This window comes from Pollachius pollachius (genome assembly GCF_949987615.1).
Source record: "Pollachius pollachius genome assembly, chromosome: 8".
Classification (NCBI taxonomy): Eukaryota; Metazoa; Chordata; class Actinopteri; order Gadiformes; family Gadidae; genus Pollachius; species Pollachius pollachius.
The window spans coordinates 26,466,314-26,491,389 of NC_136941.1; the positions used below are offsets into that span (position 1 = coordinate 26,466,314).

Here is a 25,076-nt window from a genome sequence, read left to right on the forward strand (position 1 = left end):
TAGGGTATTTTAGGCCACTGCATTAAAAAAGTGCATCTGATTTTAGAAAAGGTATGGGTCTAATACAAATTGAAAATAATATTTTGTGATTAAAACATTTTATTCATAAAGCCACATACACAAGTAACCGAACAGCATCTTAAAGTAAAATGACTAATTGTGCAAACATTTAAGCAAAATTCTGAAACTAACAAGAAGAAATTATTAACAAGCAGGTCAAAGGGTTTCACTGAAGTTATTAACAAGCATCTAATTCAAACAGAAGAAAGTGTCCCTGAGTTGTTATTGATACGGTCATAGGAGAACATAATTACTAGATGAATGGCTTAAACACGATCGTAGGCCAACAGACCTTTTATTTTGAAGAACCCGCAAATTAAAATAAGACCAAACCTAGTCAGAATATACAGATAAAGGTTATCAATAAACTGTCAATAAAAAGAAACCACTTGGAAATAAGACAAAATATGACAGTTCTCCTTTAGTATCTACATTTCCATTAAAATCACATTATTCAAATGAACTAGAAAAGCTCCACATTTGAGAAATGTTAGTGTTTGAACAGGACGATGCATAGTTTGACATTTAACCAATCTAGTGAGATAAATAATAGGAGAGGCAGGCAGCAACAATAGAGGATGGTCTACAATAAGTGCAGCTATTCTTCTACCTTTGCATACACAGTATACACATGGAGGGCCCGCTGGTTCAGCTGGAACAACTCTTCACTCCCGGAGGACCCCAGGGCCTGAGAATGTTGGACACATCACAACGTCGGACGCAAGGCAATCACATTGACATGTATGTTCAAAGACAAGCCATGTACAGAAACCTCCTTTGTTTGTAGGAATCTAAAATAAATCCCTCTTAGAAAAGGGGCGTGCTTTATATGAGAGCAGGTTCCAAAACAAATCTTATTTCTGTATTCGATTTGCTGAAATCCAATATAGTTGAACTATGTTGAACTATTTTTGCTTGACTTAAAGGTTGTACGGTTTGACTGAAGGGCCCCTCCAGAGTCTCAGCACACAGACGGCGGTTAGGACAGTCGGGCTGCGGTCATACTTTTCTGAGCTTCAGCTGTCAATCATTTCCGACAGCTCCTGTAAGAGGTCATCCTCGCCCATGCCCGGGTCCATGTCCTCGCCCAGGTGGTCGTCGGTGAACTCGTTCATCAGCTCGTCAAAGTCGTCCACGGCGGAGGAGCTGGAGACGTTGGACACCCGCGACGCCACGAAGCTGGTCCTCCGAGGCTTGACCGGGGTCAGAGTCTTCATCACCGGGGTCAGAGTCTTCATCACCGGGCTAGAGGCAGAAGGACAGGAGGTTAGGCTACGCGACGAGGACACGAGAGGACACGAGACGAGGACACGAGACGAGGACACGAGAGGACACGCAACGAGGACACGAGAGGACACGCAACGAGGACACGAGAGGACACGCAACGAGGACACGAGAGGACACGAGACGAGGACACGAGAGGACACGCAACAAGGACACGAGAGGACACACGACGAGGACACAAGAGGACACGCGACGAGGACACGAGAGGACATGCAACGAGGACACGAGAGGACACGAGACGAGGACACGAGAGGACACGAGAGGACACGCAACGAGGACACGAGAGGACACACGACGAGGACACAAGAGGACACACGACGAGGACACAAGAGGACACGCGGCGAGGACACGAGACTAGGGATCGATCGATTATCGGCGCCGATACTCAGCATTTTGACGCATATCGGCATCGGCCTTTTTTTTTTGATCAGACGGCCGATAAGAGATCAATTTAAAACTGGGTTACTTTGGCTCTGATGCAGCCGCGCCTCTCTGTCTGCTGTCACTACGCTGTCTCCAGCATTGTCCCACCCACAGCACCATCTGATTGGTTACACGCTCTGGTTACACGCAGAGCCACGACGGGTAACAGCCAATCAGCAGTGAAAGCTGTGCATGCACAGTGCTCACACACTCACGGCGGAGAGGAGAAAAGGTTATGTCTGGTTTGGTTTTGAGGTAAGTTAAGGCAGCAGACTCTCCTGAAATTGTAATAAACATCCCAGTGCTCTACATCTCACAACTACTAGTAACATTACTGTGAGCCCATTAACGTTATATAAACATAAGCGGCAGCTCTGCTCGCAGTCCGGCATCCAGGCATGCCTGTTAATCACTCGAAACAAGGTTGCTGATAATATCGATATGGAAATAGTCTGTGATAGTAGAAGTCTGTGTGTGAGTGAGAGTAAAAACCTAATAAACTAAATTCAGTCCAGTTGTATTGCAGGAAGCACGTTAAGCGGTGGTTATACTTCTACAACTGCGTAATGCGCTATCCAACTGCGTAACCACGGAGCCCCTCGAGCCCTTAGGCTTTAAGGTGAAGGCTGATTAGCTTTTAGCGTAACGTTAGCCCAGCGGTCCGCTTTCTCCTTCTCTGGCTCTAGACGCTCAGCAGACTGTAGCGAAACTCTACAACTCACGACTACTAACGTTACTGTGAGGCCCAATACGTTAGCAGCAGCTGTCTGTTCCTATGATAAACACTGATTATTAAAGTGAAGATGCTGTAGGCTATTTAGTGTTTTTTAACGGCTTAATCACTTGAAACAAGGTTGCTGATAATATTGATAGGGAAATAGTCAGTGATAAAAGTAAGAAGTGTGTGTGTGTGTGTGTGTGTGTGTGTGTGTGTGTGTGTGTTAGTTTTATTGCAGGGAAGCACGATGAGGGGATGGCTAGAGAATAGTGTGAGTGAGTGAGTGAGTGAGTGAGTGAGTGAGTGAGTGAGTGAGTGAGTGAGTGAGTGAGTGAGTGAGTGAGTGAGTGAGTGAGTGAGTGAGTGAGTGAGTGAGTGAGTGAGTGAGTGAGTGAGTAAGCCACATGAGAAGCTGCAAAGCACCGTCTGTCTGAGAGAAAACTGTCGGGCAATAATGGCTGTTTAACTAGGGAACTATTTATTTATTTAAATGTTCAGTTAACTTCATTAGAACACCCTGCACTTTTTGTTTTTGTTTGAACTTAAAAGAAAGATAAGTAAAAGATTAACATTTCAGTTCAGGAAAGTTTTAGTGAGCCATTTATTTGTTTAAATTGTGCTATGTTGCAAATCTGATAAGCTGTTGTGTTTATTATACATATGCTTAAAGGCATTTAAATGAAGTGTTGGAGTTTGTATTATTCAAAATTTTGACGCTTGGTGTCTCCAGCTCCGCCAATCTTTTCCCTTTTTTTAATATCGGCTCCAAATATCGGTTATCGGCCCCCTTGACTACTAATAATAGGTATCGGCCCTGAAGAAACCATATCGGTCTATCTCTGCACGAGACGAGGACACGAGATGAAGACACGAGACGAGGCCACGAGACGAGGCCACGAGACGAAGACACGAGACGAGGCCACGAGACGAGGCCACGAGACGAGGCCACGAGACGAGGCCACGAGACGAAGACACGAGACGAAGACACGAGACGAAGACACGAGAAGAAGACACGAGACGAGGCCACGAGACGAAGACACGAGACGAGGCCACGAGACGAGGCAACGAGACCACGGTACGAGGCCACGAGGCGAGGCCACAAGACGAGGCCACGAGACGAAGACACAAGACGAAGACACAAGACGAAGACACGAGACGAGGCCACGAGACGAGGCCACGAGACGAGGCCACGAGACGAGGCCACGAGACGCGGCCACGAGACGAAGACACGAGACGAGGCCACGAGACGAGGCCACGAGACGAGGCCACGAGACGAGGCCACGAGACGAGGCCACGAGACGAGGCCACGAGACGAGGCCACGAGACGAGGCCACGAGACGAAGACACGAGACGAAGACACGAGACGAGGCCACGAGACGAGGCCACGAGACGAGGCCACGAGACCACGAGACGAGGCCACGAGACGAGGCCACGAGACCACGAGACGAGGCCACGAGACGAGGCCACGAGACCACGAGACGAGGCCACGAGGCGAGGCCACGAGGCGAGGCCACGAGACGAGGCCACGAGACAAGGCCACGAGACGAAGACACGAGACGAAGACACGAGACGAAGACACGAGACGAGGCCACGAGACGAGGCCACAAATTGACATTATAATATCTTTAATCCAAACGATCTGGTCTTTTCCTTTATTGTAAATGTGTCCATGTCAAGCCAAACAACCTATGTAGCCCCTTCAGCGAGGAGGAGAGCCAACACTGGTCTGTACCTCTGGGGGACTGAGCCGGTCTCCATGGCTGCAGGGCCGGCGGCCTCCTCGGCCCTGGTGGCGCTGGTGGGCGGGCCCTGCAGCGGGGCGTGTGTGAAGAGGGGGACGGTCTGGTGCTCCTCTTTGGCCGAGCGGGAGGCTGGGCCCTGGGGCGCTGCAGGGATGGGCTGGGACCCTGCCTTAGTCGGTGATAACTGGAGGAACAGAACAGGAGGAGTCGTACGTTTGGAAACACAAACTGGACCGGCGAGGACACAGGATGGCTACGGTCAGGGACCCAGAGTTAATGAGTGAATAATCTCATCGTATAACACAGTCCAACTCCAGGTAGATCTACTCATTTCAAAGCAAATGGAAACCAAACATTGCCATCCTACCGCTCTCTGTTTGCACTGCGGATCCTGCGGTTGCTCCTCCGCTCCTGTGAGGGCGCTGTTCAGAGGTTTCACTTCGGCGACTGCCGACCGCACCGCCAACTTCCTCTTATGGCCCGGCTTGACCTGAGCAGCATGCTTCACTACCGACGGCTTCACATTCAATTTGGGCCTCACTGTAAGAAGGTGATGAAGAAGGACAACGATGAGGAGGATGCGGTGCACAATTCTGCCTCGTGGCAACGGCCACACCAGTGTAACCATAGACAGGTACCTTTAACCTCTGGGCTTTGCCCAGGGGTCTTATGCTGGGACGCCATCCTCTTGGTTTGTTTAGCGTGTGTGAGGGTGGAGCAGCTGTGGCTGACGTGGTGGGGGCTCTGGGGGCCGGCGTCTGTCAGCGAGGGGTGGGGTGGGGCGGTGGGCACAGACGGTGGAACAGCCTTGGATTTAAGGGCAATCCGTTTCCGAACGGGGGCGCTCTGCGTTGTAGAAAGACCCTCCGAGGGCTTCACGGCGGAGGGGGGCGTGGCTTTGGCCGCCGGGCCGTCGTGGCTTGTGATGGGAGGTGTCTTCTTGGCGGCGGTGACGGGTGAGCGTCTCTGGGGAGGCTCCGTGTCCGCGCTGCCCGGCGACGGGCTCGCTGACCAGGAGGCCGGCTCCTCCAGCTCCTGCTTGCGAAGACGTTTCTCCCGCATGATCTCCTCGAAGGTCTTGACCTTGACCCCGTTCCGGGAAGCTGTGTTGACCTACAAAACAGATCCCCACCATGAATATTTGACCAAAGCCTGTTCTGGAAGGGGGTTCATTCCCTTTAGTCCGGTTGTTAAAGGTCATCGGCGAGGTCATACCTCAGCGGAGGATGACCCCGGCTTCTCTTTGGCCTCAGGGTTTTTCTTAGTCTGTGTGCCGCCTGATGGTGTTGAGGGCTCCACCGCACCACTGGGGACTATCAACAGGAAGGCAAACAGACGGTCAGATGCCAGGGAATAGGATTGCAACCTCCGTACCTAGCAATAATATTACTACTGTATATTATTACTATACTATAACAGCACGTCATTGGAACGGGAGGAAGAGGCGGCTGGACTTACCCTGAGCCTTGTTGAGGCACGGCAGCCCGGGCTTCTTAGCGGGGTCTTCTCCGGCGTCTGCAACGGGGCCCTTGGTGTCTCCAGCTGCCCGGGGGCCCTTGGTGTCTCCAGCTGCCCGGGGGCCCTTGGTGTCTCCAGCTGCCCGGGGGCCCTTGGTGTCTCCAGCTGCCCGGGGGCCCTTGGTGTCTCCAGCTGCCCTGGCCTGCTGAGCCTGGAGGCGTGCAGCCTTTTCCTGCCGGATCTCCTCCAGCGTCTTCACCCTCAGGTCAGCCCCAGGGGGAGACGGGGGGCCCCTGGTCTTGGCGGAGGGTCTCTCGGAGGCCGGGCTCGCCCTGCCAGGACTGGGAGGGCGGTCTGGCTTCGGCTGGTCCTCCTCTGGCTTCTTATTGGCGTGGACGGAAGAGACGGTCTTGGTCTGAACGGGGGAGCCCTCTTTGACCGTGACAGACCCCCGGGCCAACCTGGGGGACCTGGTGGACGTGGTTTTGGCGGCGGTGGAGCCCAGAGCCGAAGCAGGAAGACGCTCTCTCTTGTTCTGAGCTTTGGACGCCTTCTCCTGCCGGATCTCCTCCAGGGTTTTAATGCGGATCTGCTGGGGGGCTTCACTTGGAACCAGCACGCTCTCGGGTTCTTTGACTACGATGGGAAGAAATGGAACGTCAGATTTTTGAGCCAGATTTTAAATGTAGTCTCAATGTAAATAACTGGTGCATAATGTACACAACTAAACATCACCTGGCCACACCGGAGCCTCTGCGTCGGCTTGAAAACCAAGCCGTTCTCTTATGGGCTTGAGGCCTACCGGAAAATCACAAACAGGATGAGCAAAACCCGCAGTGGTCAGACTAGAGAGAACGCAGCTCGACACCCACCGGAGGATGTCTCTGGGGGACGCTTCCAACTGACCGTTTCTAAGGTGCTCCTCGCCCTCGACCACCCTCCCCAGGCGGTCAGCCAGGCTACGTTTCCTTGGTAGCTGCTCCAGAACAACGCCGTCTACAGACAACAAACCAAAACAGTTAAAGAACGACCAAATCTCATTGCTTAAAACAATCCTTCGTCTGCAAAAGGACGTAACGAGATTCACCGTTGTTTGACATCGTCTTTCCAAGCCGATCACTAATGTTGTTTCTTTTGGTTTCTCCACAGTAAACTGGGTCTGTGAGAAAAAGGTCCCAATCACGGTTGGATTAAGTTTATTCACACGGCCAGCTACATGGATCTCTACCTATCCTACATGGCTATGTCCTTGAAAAGCCTCCTACCCTCTCTGGCTTGGAAGCCGACTGGGTGATCGTGGAAGTGATGGTTCTCCCTGTTGGCCCGGTGGCTCTTCAGCTGGGCCCCGTCGGGGCTCTGGACAGGATAGCCAGCCCTCTTCATGCTAGCCTTCAGGGCCTTCCTCAGACGGATCTCCTCCAGGGTGCTCACACCAAAGTTCAGAACTATGGAGACAATGACATAAGATTAAGACAATCAACAGTCTCTTCATAACCCAAACATCCTCAGATGTTGTAGCTCTAAAAACGCAAATACCCTTTAAAAACCCAGAATTAATCTCAAACCAATAAACGACTGAATAGTTCAGCAATAAGGATATTCTTCTCTTCAACTTGAAAAGCTTCTTTACCTTACAAATTGAAAAAAAAATCTGAATTTTGAATTCAGACATTAGGAGCATTTAAACAGGCCTGCTTCAACTTTGGGAATGCCCATTGAGAATGGGCAATACCGACGTAGCGGTAATACAGACCTAATATTTATTGCAATTTCATAGGATATTTTTCTGGGTGGCCCTCACTCTATTCTGTTATAACAAGAAGAAAATTAGGTGGTGGCGAGTTAACAATGGTTTTAACCGTATTTAACTGCTATTCAGATGTTAAACGGCCAAAGATAGTAAAAAGCTCTACTTACTAAATCGAATGAGCTGGTCATTAAGGTAAACATTAAACGAACAGTAAACATGTTTTTTACTTTTCTGTCTATCGCATTGAAGGAGTATACGTCCACTTGTCTTACTTTGACTGGAGGCGCCAGACAGTTTCCTGGGGGAGGTCAGCCTGTTTCCATCTGGGCAGTACTTGCCATCCTCTCCCTCTTCTGAGAACTGGTCTGGAACCACACACACACACACACGGATGTTCAGGATTAGAACGTTTTAATTGAAATCTCAACCCCTGAAGGCCTTTGCCGCAGGTCCATCAATGAACCCACCGTCTTCGTCCTCGTCGTCGTCCGCCGGGTTGATGACCACCGGGGGGTGGGTGGGGCTGGGGACCGTCTCCTGGGCCTCGGCCTTCAGGACCCCTCTGAGCTGGGGGTTGGAGGCCGCCGGGAGAGGTGTGGGCGGAGGAGCTGCTTCTTCATGCTGTGGTTCCTCAGCCTTGGGACCTGAGAGAGGAAACCCCTTCTACATTATCTTCGGACGCACCCATAAAAGGAAGCAAATAAAACCACCGTAATACATTTAACGACAAATCCATTTCTACCATATAAATGTATCTTGAGTTCTTAATCGTGCCCTTATTCTCAGTGTGATTCTAATTATATATATATATATATATATATATATATATATATATATATATATATATATATATATATAGAATATTTCTGTATGAAACCAGAGGCTTAGCTAGTTTAAGTCCCACATTATGAACCCAATAGTCAAGGCAGCAAATGCAGATTATGGTAATGCATAAAAATAATTATAGAGAAAGACATAACGCAGTGTTTCCCCAATATATATACTTTTTTAACAAGGAGGAGAGGAGAGCTTCAGCTTATCTCTTTAAAAGACGATTGTTATATTATTTTACGCTACGGACACTTCATATCAAGGTCAATTCACACACCTATGAGTAAAGTATATAAACGGAGAGGAACTTCCGTAGAGTTGGAAATAAATTGGCAGATTCTGAGTTTGCGGTTCAATAGATCATCAGTGAGACATTGTTGCGACACAATTGAAACCTCCAGCTAAATGTAGTACCAGCTAAGACACTGTTTTCATCCAAGCTAGCCGTCTTTAGTGAACGGTGAATTGCATTGGCTTCTATGAGCTTAGGGACCGTCTGCAAAGTGTAAAACTGAGAGCGACCACAATTGAACAATTTCAATAGCATCGCCATTATTGACTCCAGAGCCCCAAAACTTGTTCCATAGAGGCATGTCCTCTTTATGGTCCTACTACAACCTTTTTGATGGGGAGAGGGGAGGGATTGAGAAGATGTATGGGTTGGAAGAAGAACTTTTCGATTGTTGTGGTATTTCTGTTATGTGATTTTAATGTATAGGGTGGTTGTTGATATAATATATTTTTTGTTAAATAAATGTAAATAATTGTTTTAAAGATTATACTTGTTCAATCTCTCCATATTTTCCCCTGCTCATTACTGTGCACAAATGTACTGTAAGTACTTAGGCCCCAACAGCCCTTCTGGTGCCGGCAGACACATAGAAACCTCCCGGCAGGGTGCGCTTTGCGAGCACACAAAAAGATTTGCGAGCCGAAAAACTAACATTTCGCCTCCGCTGCTGCAACTCCATCCTAGGGGAAGCACTGCATAATGATTAGAAAAAGAAAATAATTTGTACCTCTACTTGGTGGGACTAAGATGCCGTCAATGAGCCGCTGTTTTTCATGGTAGAAAACGCAGTGCGTCTTTTGGCAGCCGGCGGGCTGGTTTTCCCAATAACATGCGATCTCTTTCCTGTTTTTCTGTTTAGGATGGAAAAAAAATAAAACACACGTCATACCATTTGGTAAAGGGTGTAACAATGTCAAAGTGTCAAGTTAAATGACTACAGTTGGTATACCCACACGGATCAGTAGCTTGAGCCTACCTGGATCACAACGCGAGTCAAGTTATGTGGCTCGAGTTGCTATACCCACACACATCAGTAGCTTGAGCCTACCTGGATCTCCATGTGACGGAACTTGCAGACCATGCGGAAGCAGCGGCCCTCCTGCCACAGGTTACACACCGTCTCGTTTCCCCTGGCAGCCTCACAGTGTCTGAACGGGCAGCTGTCTCCCTGGCGAACATCACAACATACCAACATTAGGAGGCGTGAATTAATGGTTTTCTATAAACCTTATTATGCATGCATTTTAAGAAACTACTGCTCAAATGCCATGATCCCATACTTTGGTGCAGGTGGAGTAATAGTAGAAGTAGCAGTCATCTCCGTGGTTGGTCATGATCGCGCTGGTGGACTTCTTCGCAGGCGGATGGAATTCTTTCCCTGTTCAGCGGTAGGGTCAGTATCTTCAGAAGCAGGAAAGGCAAAAGAGTTCACATTTCTGGATAGAAGTTCAGAGTCGCTCTTCAGAACAGGCCCTTTACAGTACTTATGTCAATTCAAAGTGAGGCTGTTTCAGGCTTTGGACGGTCAGCCACATTTACCTGAAGGGCTGGAGTCCCTTCTGGGTGCACTTCATACAGGATGTCTCCTTGATCAAACGATGTCCTGAAGGAACACTTGATCCATGAGATAAGAGGGAGAGAGTAGGTGGGCTAGACACTTGTCGTCCTATGACACCCCTTCTGAGACCATCCGAGACACCTGTCTCCAGCGCACTGCTAAACATTACCCATGGGGTTGTGCAATGTCCATGTGTGTGGGGTTGCTTTTTTTTTTTTTTGCTTTTTTTGTAATGGAGGGAACTAAATGAATAAATTGGTGAGGGGGCCAGAAGTGCCAGGATCTTTAAAAAAAAAAAAATCTCTGGATGGGATCCAAGAATACTGGAAACGAAAAGACCAAAAAAAATATTGGGGAAAAACTCAAAGCAGAGAAAAAAAATGCTTCAGCCTCCTTTTAGGCTAGGGAATGGCAGGGGTAGAGTAGGGATACACGTGGTTGCATTGGGTGAGATCAGAATATATCCCTAAATTGGGTTGAATCGGCCTTTGGTGATGGTTTTGAGGACTACAAAAATTTGGAACAAAAATCTTCAGGGAAGCTACTTTCACGGGGGAACTGTATCCAGATCCAGAGATCCCATCAAAGGGAGATGAAGCAGGTTTAAAAACCTACAATAAGACAAACCCCTCGCCAGGAACTGAAAAGGGTTGTTATGAGAACACACAATTTGCACATTTTCAACATTGGTAACTTCAACATTAGGTACACCACAACAGTAGAAACATTTCAAGTTGTAACCCATCCCTAAAATGCGAAAGCCTCATTTATTTATGTTTAACACATAAACGTTTTTTTAACTTTTTACTTTCAGAAAAGCGATCTTTATATTTACCCATCCTATTTGAAAGACCTACAGCAAATACATTCTTGACATTAAAAAAGTCCGCAAAAGTACAAGCTTCCATTTGAACAGGTTGTGTATCAGAGAAAACGGTGGCGCTTCCCCCAAACTGATCACGTAACTTACTGAGCAAGACTAAGGAATACTGGCAGAGATCCTGGACTAAAAAAAACCCAGTCCTCGTCAACAATCAGAACCGTATTCTTATAAAAACAATATTCTAATGAACATTAACGAGCCTAATGTTGACATCAGACCTGGCGGACCCGTCAGTACAGAGACCGAATATACAGAGAGCAACGCGGCTGTGTCGGTGAATGACCAACTATACCCCCGGTCTCCACGGTACAGCGGGCTGGAGAGACAGTACTATCGATGATACGACCGACCTCCGACAGGCTGGCCGTGTAAAGGACACGGGAGATGTTCAGAAACGGCGTTAGAGGTGTTTAGAGACGGGCTAGCGCGTGCTAAAGACGCGCAGAGGCCTAACCGTCCAGCCCTCGCGCGAGTACGTATAGGATACAACCCGGACGCTGACTTTCGTAACACAGAAACGTGAGCAACAAGCAAACAACATGTGTTTTATAGTTAATTACCAGTTATCAGATTAAAATAGAAACCATATATTCTAATGAAGAAAATAGACCTGTCCACGACTCCGTGTCCGCACTGGAACGTAAACAAAATGGCGACGTGAAACCCGAGCGACAATGCGCGAAAGCCCTCCCACTCTGAGGTCATCAGGGCCGTCCCCCTATGGCCGCCATCGCCCCGCCTCGCCGCCAGTGTTCCTGATCGGGACAGAGTTCACCCAATCTGGCCAAATCTGTGAAGGTATCATTGTAGCAAAAGTCTTTAGCACCTGTAACTGCAGATTTTCTTTGCGTACACTAAAGTCACAAATGTGTAACAGTACATTTGGAGTCCTAAATATTTATTTTGCATGTGTACTCTAAAGTCACAAATGTGTAACAGTGCATTTGAAGTCCTAAATATTTATTTTGCATGTGTACTCTAAAGTCACAAATGTGTAATAGTACATTTGAAGTCGTAAATATTTTTTCTACCATTGTAAACACAAAATAGGGTCTACGAGTTCACAAGTCTGTGTTACAGGCGCACACGTCCTATCCTGTGCATCACAACTTCATAGAGTCATGCACTTGACACTTTTGCTACAATCATTGCAGCGCAGTTGGTGCAAAACACATTCACACACACTTGTTTCATAATCTGAGAACATGGCCAAAATGTGTGCATTCGTAAACCCAAATGTTAACTAATGCATCAGAAGTTGCACATCTGCGAAACATTTCCTCACAAATAAAATGATATAGAAGCTATGTTGATTCAGCATTTTAATGAGCGACCACAAGTCCCTCATTACAACTGCTCGAATCTGCTCCTGCAAGTCTCAGCTGTGGGGGTTTTTGCAGGTAGTTTTGCAACACGTCTAGGTGGTACATGTGTAGCAAAAGTTAGAAAGTGTTGAAAAAGGTTCTTTACCTCCTTCACTGACCCAAGGCTTAATTACGTTAATCCCCAAACCCAAAAAGGATCCGATGTTTATTGATAATTGGCGACCTATTTCATTACTAAACACTGACTACAAAATCTTTGCCTTCATTGCAAAACGATTAAAAAATGTTTTAGACTCTATTATTGATGAAGTCCAATCAGGATTCATGAGAAAAATACATATCTCAAACAATATTCGGCTTGCCTTAGATATAATTGATTATTCATTTTTATGTCCTGGTGATTGCTTTATCTTTTTCTTGGACTTCTATAAAGCTTTCGACACAATAGAACATAACTTTATGTTTCAAACTATTGAGAAATTTGGTTTTGGTGATTTTTTCTGTAAAGCTGTTAGAACAATGTACTTCAAAGGCAATAGCTCTATCAGGTTAAAAAATGGGACTTTGCCGAGATTTGAGCTGCAAAGAGGCATCAGGCAGGGCTGCCCTGCCTCGCCCTACCTATTCATTTTATGTACACAACTTCTTTCCACCCATATTAAAAAATGGTGCTTTAAAAGGAATTTCAATTGCAGAAAGAGAAGTGATCCTCACCCAACCAGCAGATGATACTACATTATTTTAAAAAAAATGCCAGCCAAGTGCCATTTGCGATCAAAACAATATATTTTTTTCCGCAGCTTCTGGACTTAAAGCTGAAGAAGTCTGAACTTTTTTCCCTTAAAGAAAGCGACACCTCCCAGGTTTGTAACATACCAATCAAAGATAAGATTACTTATCTAAGGATAAATATAATGAAAAATGAGGAAGAGAGATGCTCTGTAAACTTTAATTTTATTAGTGATAAGACAAAGAAAAAGCTTAATCAATGGCTGCAGAGAGATTTATCCTTGAAAGGACGAGTATTGTTGACAAAGGCAGAAGGTTTATTTTGTCTTACATATGCAGCTATCCCCTTGTTTGTTTCAACAAAAAACTCTGTAACTCCATTGATAAATTACTTTTCAATTTTTTTTGGAAATACAAGACGCATTATGTGAAAAAATCTGTTATTATGAACATCTTTGAACGCGGTGGTCTACATTTTCTTGATTTTACAACCCTTACTAATAAATTGGATAAAGCATTTTCTAAAAAATCCCACATCTACATGGAATTTTATACCTAACTATATTTTCTCTAAGGTTGGAGGTCTAGAATTTTTGCTTTTGTGTGATTATAAAATAGAAAAGATTCCCTTAATTTTATCCAAATTCCACAAACAAATGCTCTTGGCATGGTCGTTAATCTACAAACATAATTTCTCCCCACACAGGTGCTTCATCTGGAATAATCGGCTTATTAAATTCAAGAATATATCTTTGTTTTATAAAACTTGGTTCAATAGTGGCATAATTCTAGTATCCCAATTACTAAATGATAATGGTACTTTGCTGAATTATTCTGAATTCCTTCACACTTTTGGCATTCCAATCACCCCAAAATAGTTTGCTATTGTTATGGATGCCATCCCATCTGGTATTTTAACTCTCTTGAGAGGGACTGGAAAACCAGACTGTTTACCAGCTTTGGACCCTAAGTTGACCTCAGTTGGTAATGTATGTTTCTACCACAATGAGGAATAATAATCGTAACATTCGCTCTTTATTCCAGAGAGATGTCACCAGTACCCCTAATGTTGTTCCCTATTGGTCTAATTTTGTTGACAACTTGAAATGAGGAAATATCTGTAACCTTCCTTACAAATACCTCCTTACGAATAAATTAAGAGAAGTCTCTTTCAAAATCGTACATAGGTATTATCCTGCTAAGCAATATCTCCTTAGGATTAAGCGTGACATATGTGTTAACTGTTCTTTATGTGGAATATGTACAGAAACAATGGTGCACCTGTTCTGGCAATGTCCCTACACCAACACTTTCTGGAAAGATCTATACCGATACATTACTGATAAACTTGTCTCAGATTTTTCTTTGCTGTGGAAAGATGTACTGTTTGGTTTCCATGACAACAAAAGAAAAAAAACAGAAAGAAATATACCTGATTCATTTGTTGATCATTTTAGGGAAACATCATATTCACAAAGGAAAATTGAGTAACTCTAAACCTTCCTTTATTGCTTTTGGTAGGCAAACAGAGCAGTACATCAAAACCATCTATGACTCAAAAAATAAGACAGCTGCTAAATCCATTCAGTTGTGCTCTATTTTTAATGTATTTATTTGAAACTCCCCTGGCTCTGCTCTTGATCAATGTATTTTCTGTATTAATGACTATTTGCTTGTTCTTGTTTGTATAGTAAAGATTTAATGAAGATTTGTTAAAAAAATAATAAAAAAATTAAAATAATGTGTAGCAAAAGTTATTTGTATCCGCATGAGGCAGAGCGTCCGTGGACTTTCGGAATGTTAATGCAATAATTTGGGGGGAATTCAGTTGAACTAAGTAATTTAATTTGACATAATGTAAGATCCCCAACTCCGTCGTGTAGGATGCCCTCTTGTCTACTTTCAAGACTCCAGAAAGGAAGAGTTTGCTTGGATGGTCCCAGTGTAGTTTGGAAAATGTACCTGCTTCTTAGAGTGGCGAAGTCCCGCCTCTTCCGGTAGCGCCCATGGGACCTATGACATCAAAAAATATGAATGGGTTTCAATGGAGAGAAAGTAATTATTTTCTGGTCCCAGTCGATCAAAAATCGTAAATAAATAAATAAATCAGCCAATCGTAACTCGGTCAAATTGCAACCGTTTACCATTGCTCAAACCATTAAACAATTCTACACACTTTATTCAGAATCACCGTTTTAGTTTCATACCGGCTTCGTTTTCAGTTGGTCTCATTGATGAACACGCTGGAGCGTGAGGACGTTCAGCAGTGTTGCCAGATTGGGCGTTTTTCCCAGCTGGATTGGGCTGCTTTTGGAGGACGTTCAGGCAGTGTTGCCAGATTGGGCTGTTTTCCCCGCTCTATTGGACTACTTTTAATCACACACCGGCTCGCTATTCTCTTAAAGACACACACACACACACACACACACACACACACACACACACACACACACACACACACACACACACACACACACACACACACACACACACACACACACACACTTTCACTTTATTTGTTTCCAACGTTTACTTTTTCTTTAATTGTGTGCATATTTACATTGTTTACTCCATTTAGACTTTTGTTCAAATCCCTTCACTTGATTTAAGCCATTTAACGTTTCTTTATGTCTTAATCTATGTGGCTTTATTAAAAAATATTTTCAACCTCACTTTGTACTACAGCACTCACCGCATTTTCTGCAGGAAATGCATTTTCTAGTTTCCATTACTGGCCATCAAGTAACTTCTGAGGTAAGCTGATTAAATAGCTGCCTGTTTTGAATTCTCAACTGTCTTTATTTTAGCAGAGGCCCATTCTGATTCATAACCTGAAATTTATTTGTATGTGCACAGCGTAATTATATATATTTTTATCTTGGTAGACACCGGTTGCCTGCTAATTTGTTAGCTCGACTTTGCAAGCTGTGAAGGTATCTCCAGGGATAAATTAAATAAATAGCTACCCCCTTTGAATTGTCAACTCTCTATATTGTATCAGAGGGTCTTAATGATGCATATACTGATCTTTATTTGTATGTGCACAGCGTAATTATATATATTTTCTTTCTTGGTAGACGACCGATTTTCATTGCCTGCTAGTTAGTTACCTCGATTTCGCCAGCTGTGAAGGTATCACTGCACCAGAAGTTAAGTAGTGAATCTCTGACAACTTTTATTTAGTTAGTCATTGATGTAGGATTACTAGGATTATTAAGGTTGTTTAACGAAAGGTTTTATTTAGGTTTAATCTGCTGAACCTGACGGTGTCATCTGAGTACTGTGTTAAGGTTATAACACAGTACAAAAGCAACCAGTACAATAAGGTTGCTTTTGTTTAATTATACCCGTGAAAGGGCTGTATGAATACAAATTATTCCACACAAAAAATATAAGCCATAATGAGCTTTAAAATGATATTACACAGACAGTAGTGGGTTTTTTTTCAGAATGTAAGCTTCTGTTCACGTGTGACATACATTCAAACATTCATACTAACAGGCCATTTATGTCCTTGGCGACTAGAGAGGCTTCCTTCTCATGTGAGGAGCCTAGGGAGGCGTCCGGCTAATACAAGGAGCCATTCATTCTCGTATCAATTCTAGAGATACAAACAGCACTGGTCTCTGAGAAAGTCAGACCTCAAGGCCAGAAAAACAAGTGTAATGCCTGCACATAGCCACAAGAGGTCAGCACCAAGCCATAAACGAAGTTGCAATTGCCACGCATAACCACAAGGGACCAGCACATACGGGTACCCAGGAGGCGGGGGCTCAGCACCAAGCTTAGCCAATCAGAGCACATTGCGGAGGCCACGCCTGCCCAATATTAAAGTCACAACGCATAGACCGGAGGGCAGAACGCTCTAGAGATGGGATTTATGGCTCTTTGAAGGGAGCCGGATCTTGAGGAGCCATTCTTTTAAAAGAACAGTTCAAAAGACTGGCTCATTCATTTATTTTTAAGAAGCTAGCCTAGTGGTAACCCTTTTTATCTGGGAAATAATCACTGGGAGGAATGATAGGGTAAGATTTTGATCAGAATTATTCAGACTTAGTCATCGGATATCTGAGTTTGATATATTTTAAATATTGATTATAATTTAATCTAACATTTGCGGACTAGATTTTAATGTCTGACCTGCATTCATTGTAAACATTCCACAAGGTGGTGCTGTATCCCTCTGCTTTGATACTGAGATCTCTATTTTGGATCTTTGTATACAATGTGTCGTAGTGTAAATACAGCTCTTTTCACTTGTTCATCATGTATCACCTTTTTAATTGTAGCACAATAAAAACTAAGCAGGCAATGAACAATGAACTTCCATGCAAAAATATAATTAACAAAAAATATATTAAAATAGAAAAACTTTTACAAAACAAGTTTCTTTCAAGTATAACACTGCAGAGGACTCCAGAACTGTCCTTTGTAACATTAGTGCAAATCTTAGTAAACAATATTTTTAGAAAGAGATTTCTTTGGCTCATAGTTGCAGTACTCTGCCTCCACCTCGGACGCACAAACCGCTTCTGACTGACATGTGAAATTTGCATATCAACATTCCACCACGAGTGCACTCTGCCTGCTCTCCGTCTCAGGAGGAGACGGAGAGCAGGCAGAGTGCACTGGTGGAGGAGCTTGTGTGCGCATGCTGTGAATGTGACATCGGTAAAAAAAAAAGAAAAGAACGAAAAAGAACGGCTCACCACTGCGACTCGGTTCCCATCGTTCATGTTAAAGAGCCGTTCAATAGATTCGGTTCGTTCGTGAACGTCACAACTCTAGAACGCTCCAGGCAGGGCATCCCCGGATGCCCAGCTAAGCTTGTCTCCACGCGGGCCTAGACGATCCCTCTCCTTTTGCTTCATTGATATCATAGCGAACCTTTACCAAATAAAGCGAGTTACAAGCGATCCTGACTCTGCGACCTTTTTCCAAAAGAACATGGCACACCCCTTCCCCAACTTGGCAGCAATTTGGCCAAGTGTGGGGAAACTCATTGACCTACAGGCTATTCAAGGTCTTGTCCGATTACTTTCACTCTGCAGCAGGTGGCTGTGGCGGCAGGTGCTGCTGATGGTGGATGCTGATGGTGGATGCTGATGGTGGATGCTGATGGTGGATGCTGATGGTTGATGCTGATGGTTGATGCTGATGGTGGATGCTGATGGTGGATGCTGATGGTTGATGCTGATGGTTGATGCTGATGGTTGATGCTGATGGTGGATGCTGATGGTTGATGCTGATGGTTGATGCTGATGGTGGATGCTGATGGTGGATGCTGATGGTGGATGCTGATGGTGGATGCTGATGGTGGATGCTGATGGTGGATGCTGATGGTGGATGCTGATGGTGGATGCTGATGGTGGATGCTGATGGTGGATGCTGATGGTGGATGCTGATGGTGGATGCTGATGGTTGATGCTGATGGTGGATGCTGATGGTGGATGCTGATGGTGGATGCTGATGGTGGATGCTGATGGTGGATGCTGATGGTGGATGCTGATGGTGGATGCTGATGGTGGATGCTGATGGTGGATGCTGATGGTTGATGCTGATGGTGGATGCTGATGGTTGATGCTGATGGTTGATGCTGATGGTTGATGCTGATGGTGGATGCTGATGGTGGATGCTGATGGTTGATGCTGATGGTGGATGCTGATGGTTGATGCTGATGGTTGATGCTGATGGTGGATGCTGATGGTTGATGCTGATGGTTGATGCTGATGGTTGATGCTGATGGTGGATGCTGATGGTTGATGCTGATGGTTGATGCTGATGGTGGATGCTGATGGTTGATGCTGATGGTTGATGCTGATGGTGGATGCTGATGGTGGATGCTGATGGTTGATGCTGATGGTTGATGCTGATGGTTGATGCTGATGGTTGATGCTGATGGTGGATGCTGATGGTTGATGCTGATGGTGGATGCTGATGGTGGATGCTGATGGTGGATGCTGATGGTGGATGCTGATGGTGGATGCTGATGGTTGATGCTGATGGTTGATGCTGATGGTGGATGCTGATGGTTGATGCTGATGGTGGATGCTGATGGTGGATGCTGATGGTTGATGCTGATGGTTGATGCTGATGGTGGATGCTGATGGTGGATGCTGATGGTTGATGCTGATGGTGGATGCTGATGGTTGATGCTGATGGTGGATGCTGATGGTGGATGCTGATGGTGGATGCTGATGGTTGATGCTGCTGGCGGTTGCTGTTCTTGGTGGCTTGAGCTGGCTGGTGCTGGCAAACACTGCTGCTGCTTGAGGCGATGGCTGCTTGAGCTGGCTGCTGGTGGCGAAGGATGGTTGCGTCGATTTCTGCTGCTAGTGGTGGCGGCTGGTGCTGGGGACGGCTGTTGGTGGCGGCGACTGGTGCTGGTGGTCTTGTTAAAGATTCGTTCATTCGAACTGATTCGGTCGAGAATGACCCATCACTAGTAGTGATGTGCCCCTTAGTGATGGATTTCATGATTCTTTTCCTTGATTCAGTTCGCGTCGGTCAGTTCGCCAAGAAGAGTCGTTCAGAATCGTTCTTTCATTTGTTCGTTCAGTTGCGTTTCCGGTAGCGGTGAATCGAATCACGAAATGCACGGTCCTCAGCTGAGTCAGTCAGACTCAGCTCCTTCTCATTCTCATTCTCAAACGATCGTGGAAGTCGTCATCAATCAACACAACATTACAACTTTAACCAAACCCAGCGGGATGGGGGGGGGGATTGGTTTAGTTGATTATTGGATGTTTAACATATCAACAAGACTTACAATGAGGGAGATTAAAAAGTAAATTATGTACAGTTATGTTTATTCTGGGCATATTTGAACCTTCTTTGGTTAACAGTACCTTAACACTATTGTGAAGATGGCCACCCCCACTCATGGATTGATCAAGATCCACCAAGGTGGGGGTTAGGGACGCGTGCATGAGAATGGACCATGAAAGAACGAGACAGATTGACGACGAGACAATCAAATATTTTAGTAATCTGGCGTGACACAGAAAATACAAAGACAGCATGCAATTACCATTTCACTGATATTTAATCGTATTATCACACGCGCGCTCACTAAGCCTCTTCCCCCTTCACCACTCACAGTCAGTGAACGAACAGCGAGTCAGCGACTAGTGGGTCTGGGTCGAGTCTGAGAACGAACGAGAGAAGAATCAGGTCGGTTCGTTCTTGTAAAAGATTTGTTAATTTGAACTGATTTGGTCGCAAACGACCCGTCACTAGCGCCCCTGTCTGGAATCTTTTAAGTCATGCTTCACACTGTGTTCGCCCGAAACAAAATAAAGCTCCTTCAATGTGAAATAAGAAGCCCCCCGTGTCACTACAGGGAGGGGGGGCTTTGAGGGGCCCCTCGCACCACCGCTGATCCCAGGTATGGCTCACCTGCAAATCACTAAACGGTTTAGGGTCCCAGTATATCGCGTATATTAGCGTTCACTATGTGAACCCTTCTTTAGACCTTTAAGTTCAACTGGGACCAGTCAGCTCATTGTTCCCAGAGTGAAACAAAACGTGGAAGAGAAGGATTAAGCTCCCCTGCAACACAGGGCTGCGATAACTTCATGAAGGTCTGAGACTTGGTCCAACCCTGACTGCAGGGACAGATGTAGCAGGGAGGTCATAACGCACAGATCAATTGTGTTAATCTGCAAATAATGTCTGGACAATAACCTGTAGATTGTGTTAGTTGCACAGAAGTATCAAAAAGTAAATTCATAACCAAAGTAAACAGAGATCCTCAATTTATAGCATTTAAATCAATTCATTGCATGCACCAGCACTCTGTCCCTGCTGCTCATGAATGGTACTGCAGTCTTTTTTTTCCTGTCTCCCTTTCTAGAACAGCTTAGGTCTGATTGACCTGTAGGGAAAGTTTGGCTGGTTGCACCTGTGTACTTTAATGAGATGTTTCACAGCTCTACCATAAATCCTTTACCGAAGGTAGGAACACCCAGGAACCTAGTTACTTGGAACACCTAATAAACACGCCTCGTGCCCACTGCACCGTCCGTTGACGAATCCCCATTGACTTTGATTGAGGACGGACGCGCAATGCATTGTGGATCCGTCCGTTCCGTTGGATCCGTCGGCTCCGTTTAAAGGTTGAAAAATGTTCAACTTTTTCGGCAGCGACGGATCCGTCATCCTATCAGATCGCGTATGCAAATGTAAGCACTGTGACACTACTCGGGCTCTGACGACCCTGGAAAGCTCCCCCATCCGTCAGCCACGCCTTCCGCCGTCCGTTGGTGGACGGTGCAGTGGGAACGAGGCGTTATAACTTTTTGACGGCGCCGACGGATCCAACGGAACGGACGGATCCACAATGCATTGCGCGCCCGTCCCCATTCAAAGTCAATGGGGATCCGTCAACGGACGGATGCAGTGGGCACGCTAGAGATCACACTCTGCGTTAACTATGAGAAGCATGGGAAGTGACCCGATATTTGGTGCAACAACAAAAGAGGCAACAGCAGAATAACATTCAAAAAGCGTTTATTTGATTATTTGAGAATAAAAAGGGCTCAGCAGTTCTACACAAGGCAGACCACTCATTTACCCGTCTTGAATAAATAAATCCTTCTGTAAATCCTTCTGACCTGAAGGGTTTGTCCTGGTAAGCATATATTAAAAAAGCTTTTACATACAAATTGGTCTTCCAAATCATCTGATCACATCAATTCAGTCTTCCATTGTTGGGGAGCTTTAAATTCTCCTTCACTTGATTTCATAACACTGGACGAGCCCTTTCCACCAGACATCAACTTCTTTAAAAGTTTGCAGTTTTAAATGCAGACTTTTGGCTCAATATTGCAAATAGTATCAAGGTGTGAATTAATATGTCACAGATTGATTAACTATTTGATTGATTATAAAAGCTAGTAAAACCAAAGGAAGATTATCCAGATCTCCATTGAACAAAACCGTGTTCAACAGGGCAAACAAACTAGTGTTATGAGGTAGAGAGCTAAAATAATAATTATGCTGGCTAGGATCAATCATAATGCCCCTTCAAGAAAAGTTTCATAAATTACAAAGTCAAGCAGAGCATTGACAGAGCGGTGCTTAATATACACGCACACATACACACACCGCCACCCACCCACTCCTGGGGTCCACCGCCACCCACCCACTCCTGGGGTCCACCCCCACCCATCCATCCCTGGAAACCCCTCCCAAGCGCAGCCTGTGCCTGGGTCGTATTTGCTTTGTTATAGAAGTGTGCAAGAACGCAAAGTAGTCGGTGCACCACTGTTCCGGTTGCAAGTTCAACTCCTGCTGTGTTTACGTTTGTAAACGGGCTCCTTCACCGTCGGTCACAGAGCGGTCCTAGATAAGACCGAACTCACCAGCGAGGGGACACACACACACACACACACACAGCTAGCTGCTGATCTTCTTGCGTGGCAGGTAGGCGTTGGTGATCTGGTTCATCACCACGGCGGCGGGGAACAGCGGCAGCAGGAGGAAGGCCCACCAGGCCGCCCCGCGCACTGTGGCGCTGAACCAGTCCGAGAACATGGCGGACACCACGGTGGCCGTGGCCAGCAGGTAGGCCAGCAGGCCGCAGGTGGCGTGGTAAAGCTTCAGCCGCTGCGGCGACACGGGGAGGCGCAGGCACTTGGGGAAGAGCAGGCACAGCCCGGCGCCCAGCTGGAAGAGGGTGGAGCTGAGGGTGGCCACGCCCAGTAGGCTGTGCCAGGACGCCAGGTGGGGCAGGTCCGACACGTTCTTGCTGGCCACGATGAAGGTGGCGCCGGTGGTGGCGGCCACCAGCAGCAGCGCCTGGAAGAACCAGTGCAGGCGCACTTTGCCCTGCCGCGACTTGAAGCAGAAGGGGCTGCCCTCGGCGGAGAACAGCAGCACGCCCTCCGTCAGGCACAGGCAGTACTGCGGAGGAGGGGAGGGTTACGGAGCGCCTCGGTGCTGCACCGGTAGCATGAGGATCAATCAGAATCACCTTTATTACATCTTATTGTGCACAAGAATACAATTATTAGGCTTGGTTCCTCAACAGCCACATAGCAGCAACAGTACAAGATAAAGTAAATAATAGTTACAAATGTGTAAAAAGTTGTAGAAGAAGTGGTACCAGCAACTGTTGATTATATGACAAAAATGCTGCGCAAATCACAGAAATGTTTTTAAATAATCTGTTTTATGAGCTAGGCACGCAGAGATACTGCCTTGGATGTCTTCCCACCAAGGCCGGAACAAAGTGCTGTATGAAAGAGACAATCCCCCTGAGACAAACTGGAATCCAAGAACCATATTGAAACTAGATACTTGTGGCGGACGGCGCAGCGTTCAGTGTGATGATGGTAAGGAATTGGATATGCGCCACAGAATTTAACGCTTTCAAGATGCTTGCTTGTAGGGGCACCTTTATCTCCAGTAGACATTCTAGCAGGTGATTAATATCTACTTGAGGAGGACTCACGTCCCTGATAGGTCCATTAGTGAGGATAGGGGCATTTAACATGCACACAACCAATCAACAGTTGCCGCTCCTATGAGTAGTGTTATGTTCAACTTTAAACCTAATATGGTGAAACTGTACCATCTTGAAACTAAAATCTTGAGGCCTGTCACTTAATCCTGTTCTCGTCCCAGCCATCTATTATTTACAATGGCAAGCCCAGGGAGCCAGAGAACACAAGGAGGAGGAGGAATTAACAAAGGGTCACCAGAGTAAGAGGAGATTCCTGGAAAGCTGCTACAGGACTATAAAATGTGATGAAATACTTTATCAGATTTCTTTCTGAGAAGCAAAATCCAAAAGCACCCCGATTGGAGTGAACTGAACCGTTCGGGTCAGGGGGGTCATAGTCTTGAAGCATCAGAGCCAGTGTAGGCTAAACACAGTCGCAGGGTCATGCATGAGTCACCAGAAGAACAGAGTTTTGACTTACTGCAAAGGACATGCACACAGGATGCCAGGAAAACAGACCTTGAGGAGAAGACGATATAAAAGTGTTATGAAAAATCACCACATCTTGATCAAGAGGCTATTTACGCCCTCCCCTACTTAACTGTAGCGTACAAAAAGTACCACTATGTTGAAACGCGTCCACCTACTTGTTCCAGGCCGAGACAACAGAGAGATCAGCAGGGTAAGACCCAACGCAATGACATGCGAGGCTATCACCGAGAAGCGGCGCATCCACACGTAGAGCCAGAAGTCGTGGACCCCGGATCCCGACCCCTCCGCCGGCAGCGGGCTGTACTCTACGTCGGACGGCATCTCCTCCGCCGTCTAGATGCGCTCCTCACACCGCGGGACATGGTGGAAACGAGAACAAGTCTCCCTGACGTCCACCCACATGGTCCTCAAACACAGTATCAGGAAGGACACCAAACTTAAAGTATACAGGCGAATGTCGGTCAAAACATTCAGGATATGTCCCCTCCGATTAAGTGGTTAGACAAAGTCGTTAGTGTCCACATTGAGCATCTCCGCCAGCCCAGGGACGGATAATCCAACACAGCTCGAGCGGAGGCTTCCTCCACCGGTGGGGTGGAAACTCACCGATCAGGTGGTCGGACGTCGGATAGGTTAGGTGGGGCGTCGGCTTTGATATTGGTCCCGACTCACTTCCTGCCCCGGAGTCGTTTTGGAGAAGGAGGATCCAAGGCGCAGGCCACGCGCGCAGGACGACGGCAAAGCGCTTCCGGGATTGTTGCGTCTCCGCCACAACGCAACCGCTCACCTGATTGACAGTTCATAAAACCAACCGATAACCTGAACTAGTTCTTAACACGGACCGATAACCTGAATTATTTCTTAAAACGAACCGATAACCTGATATAGCTCTTTAAACCAACCGATAACCTGATATAGCTCTTTAAACCAACCGATAACCTGATGTAGCTCTTCAAACCCACAGATGACCTGATTTAGTTCTTAAACCGGTTCTGCAAGGTCATCTTAAACCGGTCCCGTAAGGTCTTCGCTCCGGGAGTCTCACCAGCACCAGGGGAAAGACTTGTCCTCCGCTTTAGAATCT

The 25,076-nt window shown here is 46.1% G+C and overlaps 2 protein-coding genes across 3 annotated transcripts; both read right to left on the minus strand.

The window, feature by feature from the left end:
- Positions 1-88: 88 nt before the first annotated feature.
- zc3h11a (zinc finger CCCH-type containing 11A) lies at positions 89-11,645 on the minus strand. Of its 2 annotated transcripts, none has more exons than XM_079741898.1 (18): positions 11,560-11,645; positions 10,098-10,161; positions 9,839-9,936; positions 9,607-9,726; positions 9,286-9,409; positions 7,903-8,079; positions 7,708-7,800; positions 6,951-7,130; positions 6,773-6,844; positions 6,592-6,681; positions 6,421-6,483; positions 5,686-6,321; positions 5,443-5,540; positions 4,866-5,340; positions 4,595-4,767; positions 4,218-4,411; positions 1,066-1,305; positions 89-748 (listed from the first exon to the last, which is right to left on the minus strand). In XM_079741898.1, exons 3-17 carry the CDS (start codon positions 9,890-9,892, stop codon positions 1,077-1,079), a joined length of 2,778 nt encoding a protein of 925 aa, XP_079598024.1. In that variant the 5' UTR covers positions 9,893-9,936; positions 10,098-10,161; positions 11,560-11,645; the 3' UTR covers positions 89-748; positions 1,066-1,076. The 2 variants fall into 2 exon arrangements, with proteins under 2 accessions (XP_079598024.1, XP_079598023.1); XM_079741897.1 differs by having other exon boundaries at positions 9,839-9,959.
- Positions 11,646-21,547: 9,902 nt separating this feature from the next.
- Positions 21,548-24,955, minus strand: cyb561d1 (cytochrome b561 family, member D1). Its single transcript, XM_079741679.1, has 3 exons — positions 24,148-24,955; positions 23,982-24,019; positions 21,548-22,959 (listed from the first exon to the last, which is right to left on the minus strand). The coding sequence occupies exons 1-3, from the start codon at positions 24,311-24,313 to the stop codon at positions 22,453-22,455; spliced, it is 711 nt and encodes a 236-aa protein (XP_079597805.1). The 5' UTR covers positions 24,314-24,955; the 3' UTR covers positions 21,548-22,452.
- Between the last annotated feature and the right edge of the window lie 121 nt (positions 24,956-25,076).

Coding starts and splice junctions, on each gene's coding strand:
- cyb561d1 (XM_079741679.1), bottom strand. CDS start 24,313: ATGCCGTCCGACGTAGAGTACAGCCCGCTGCCGGCGGAGGGGTCGGGA. Junction 24,020..24,147: donor GTTGTCTCGGCCTGGAACAA/GTAGGTGGACGC, acceptor CTTCTCCTCAAG/GTCTGTTTTCCTGGCATCCT. Junction 22,960..23,981: donor CTGTGTGCATGTCCTTTGCA/GTAAGTCAAAAC, acceptor CCTCCTCCGCAG/TACTGCCTGTGCCTGACGGA.
- zc3h11a (XM_079741898.1), bottom strand. CDS start 9,892: ATGACCAACCACGGAGATGACTGCTACTTCTACTATTACTCCACCTGC. Junction 7,801..7,902: donor CGACGACGAGGACGAAGACG/GTGGGTTCATTG, acceptor GTGTGGTTCCAG/ACCAGTTCTCAGAAGAGGGA. Junction 1,306..4,217: donor ACCGGCTCAGTCCCCCAGAG/GTACAGACCAGT, acceptor TTCTGCCTCTAG/CCCGGTGATGAAGACTCTGA.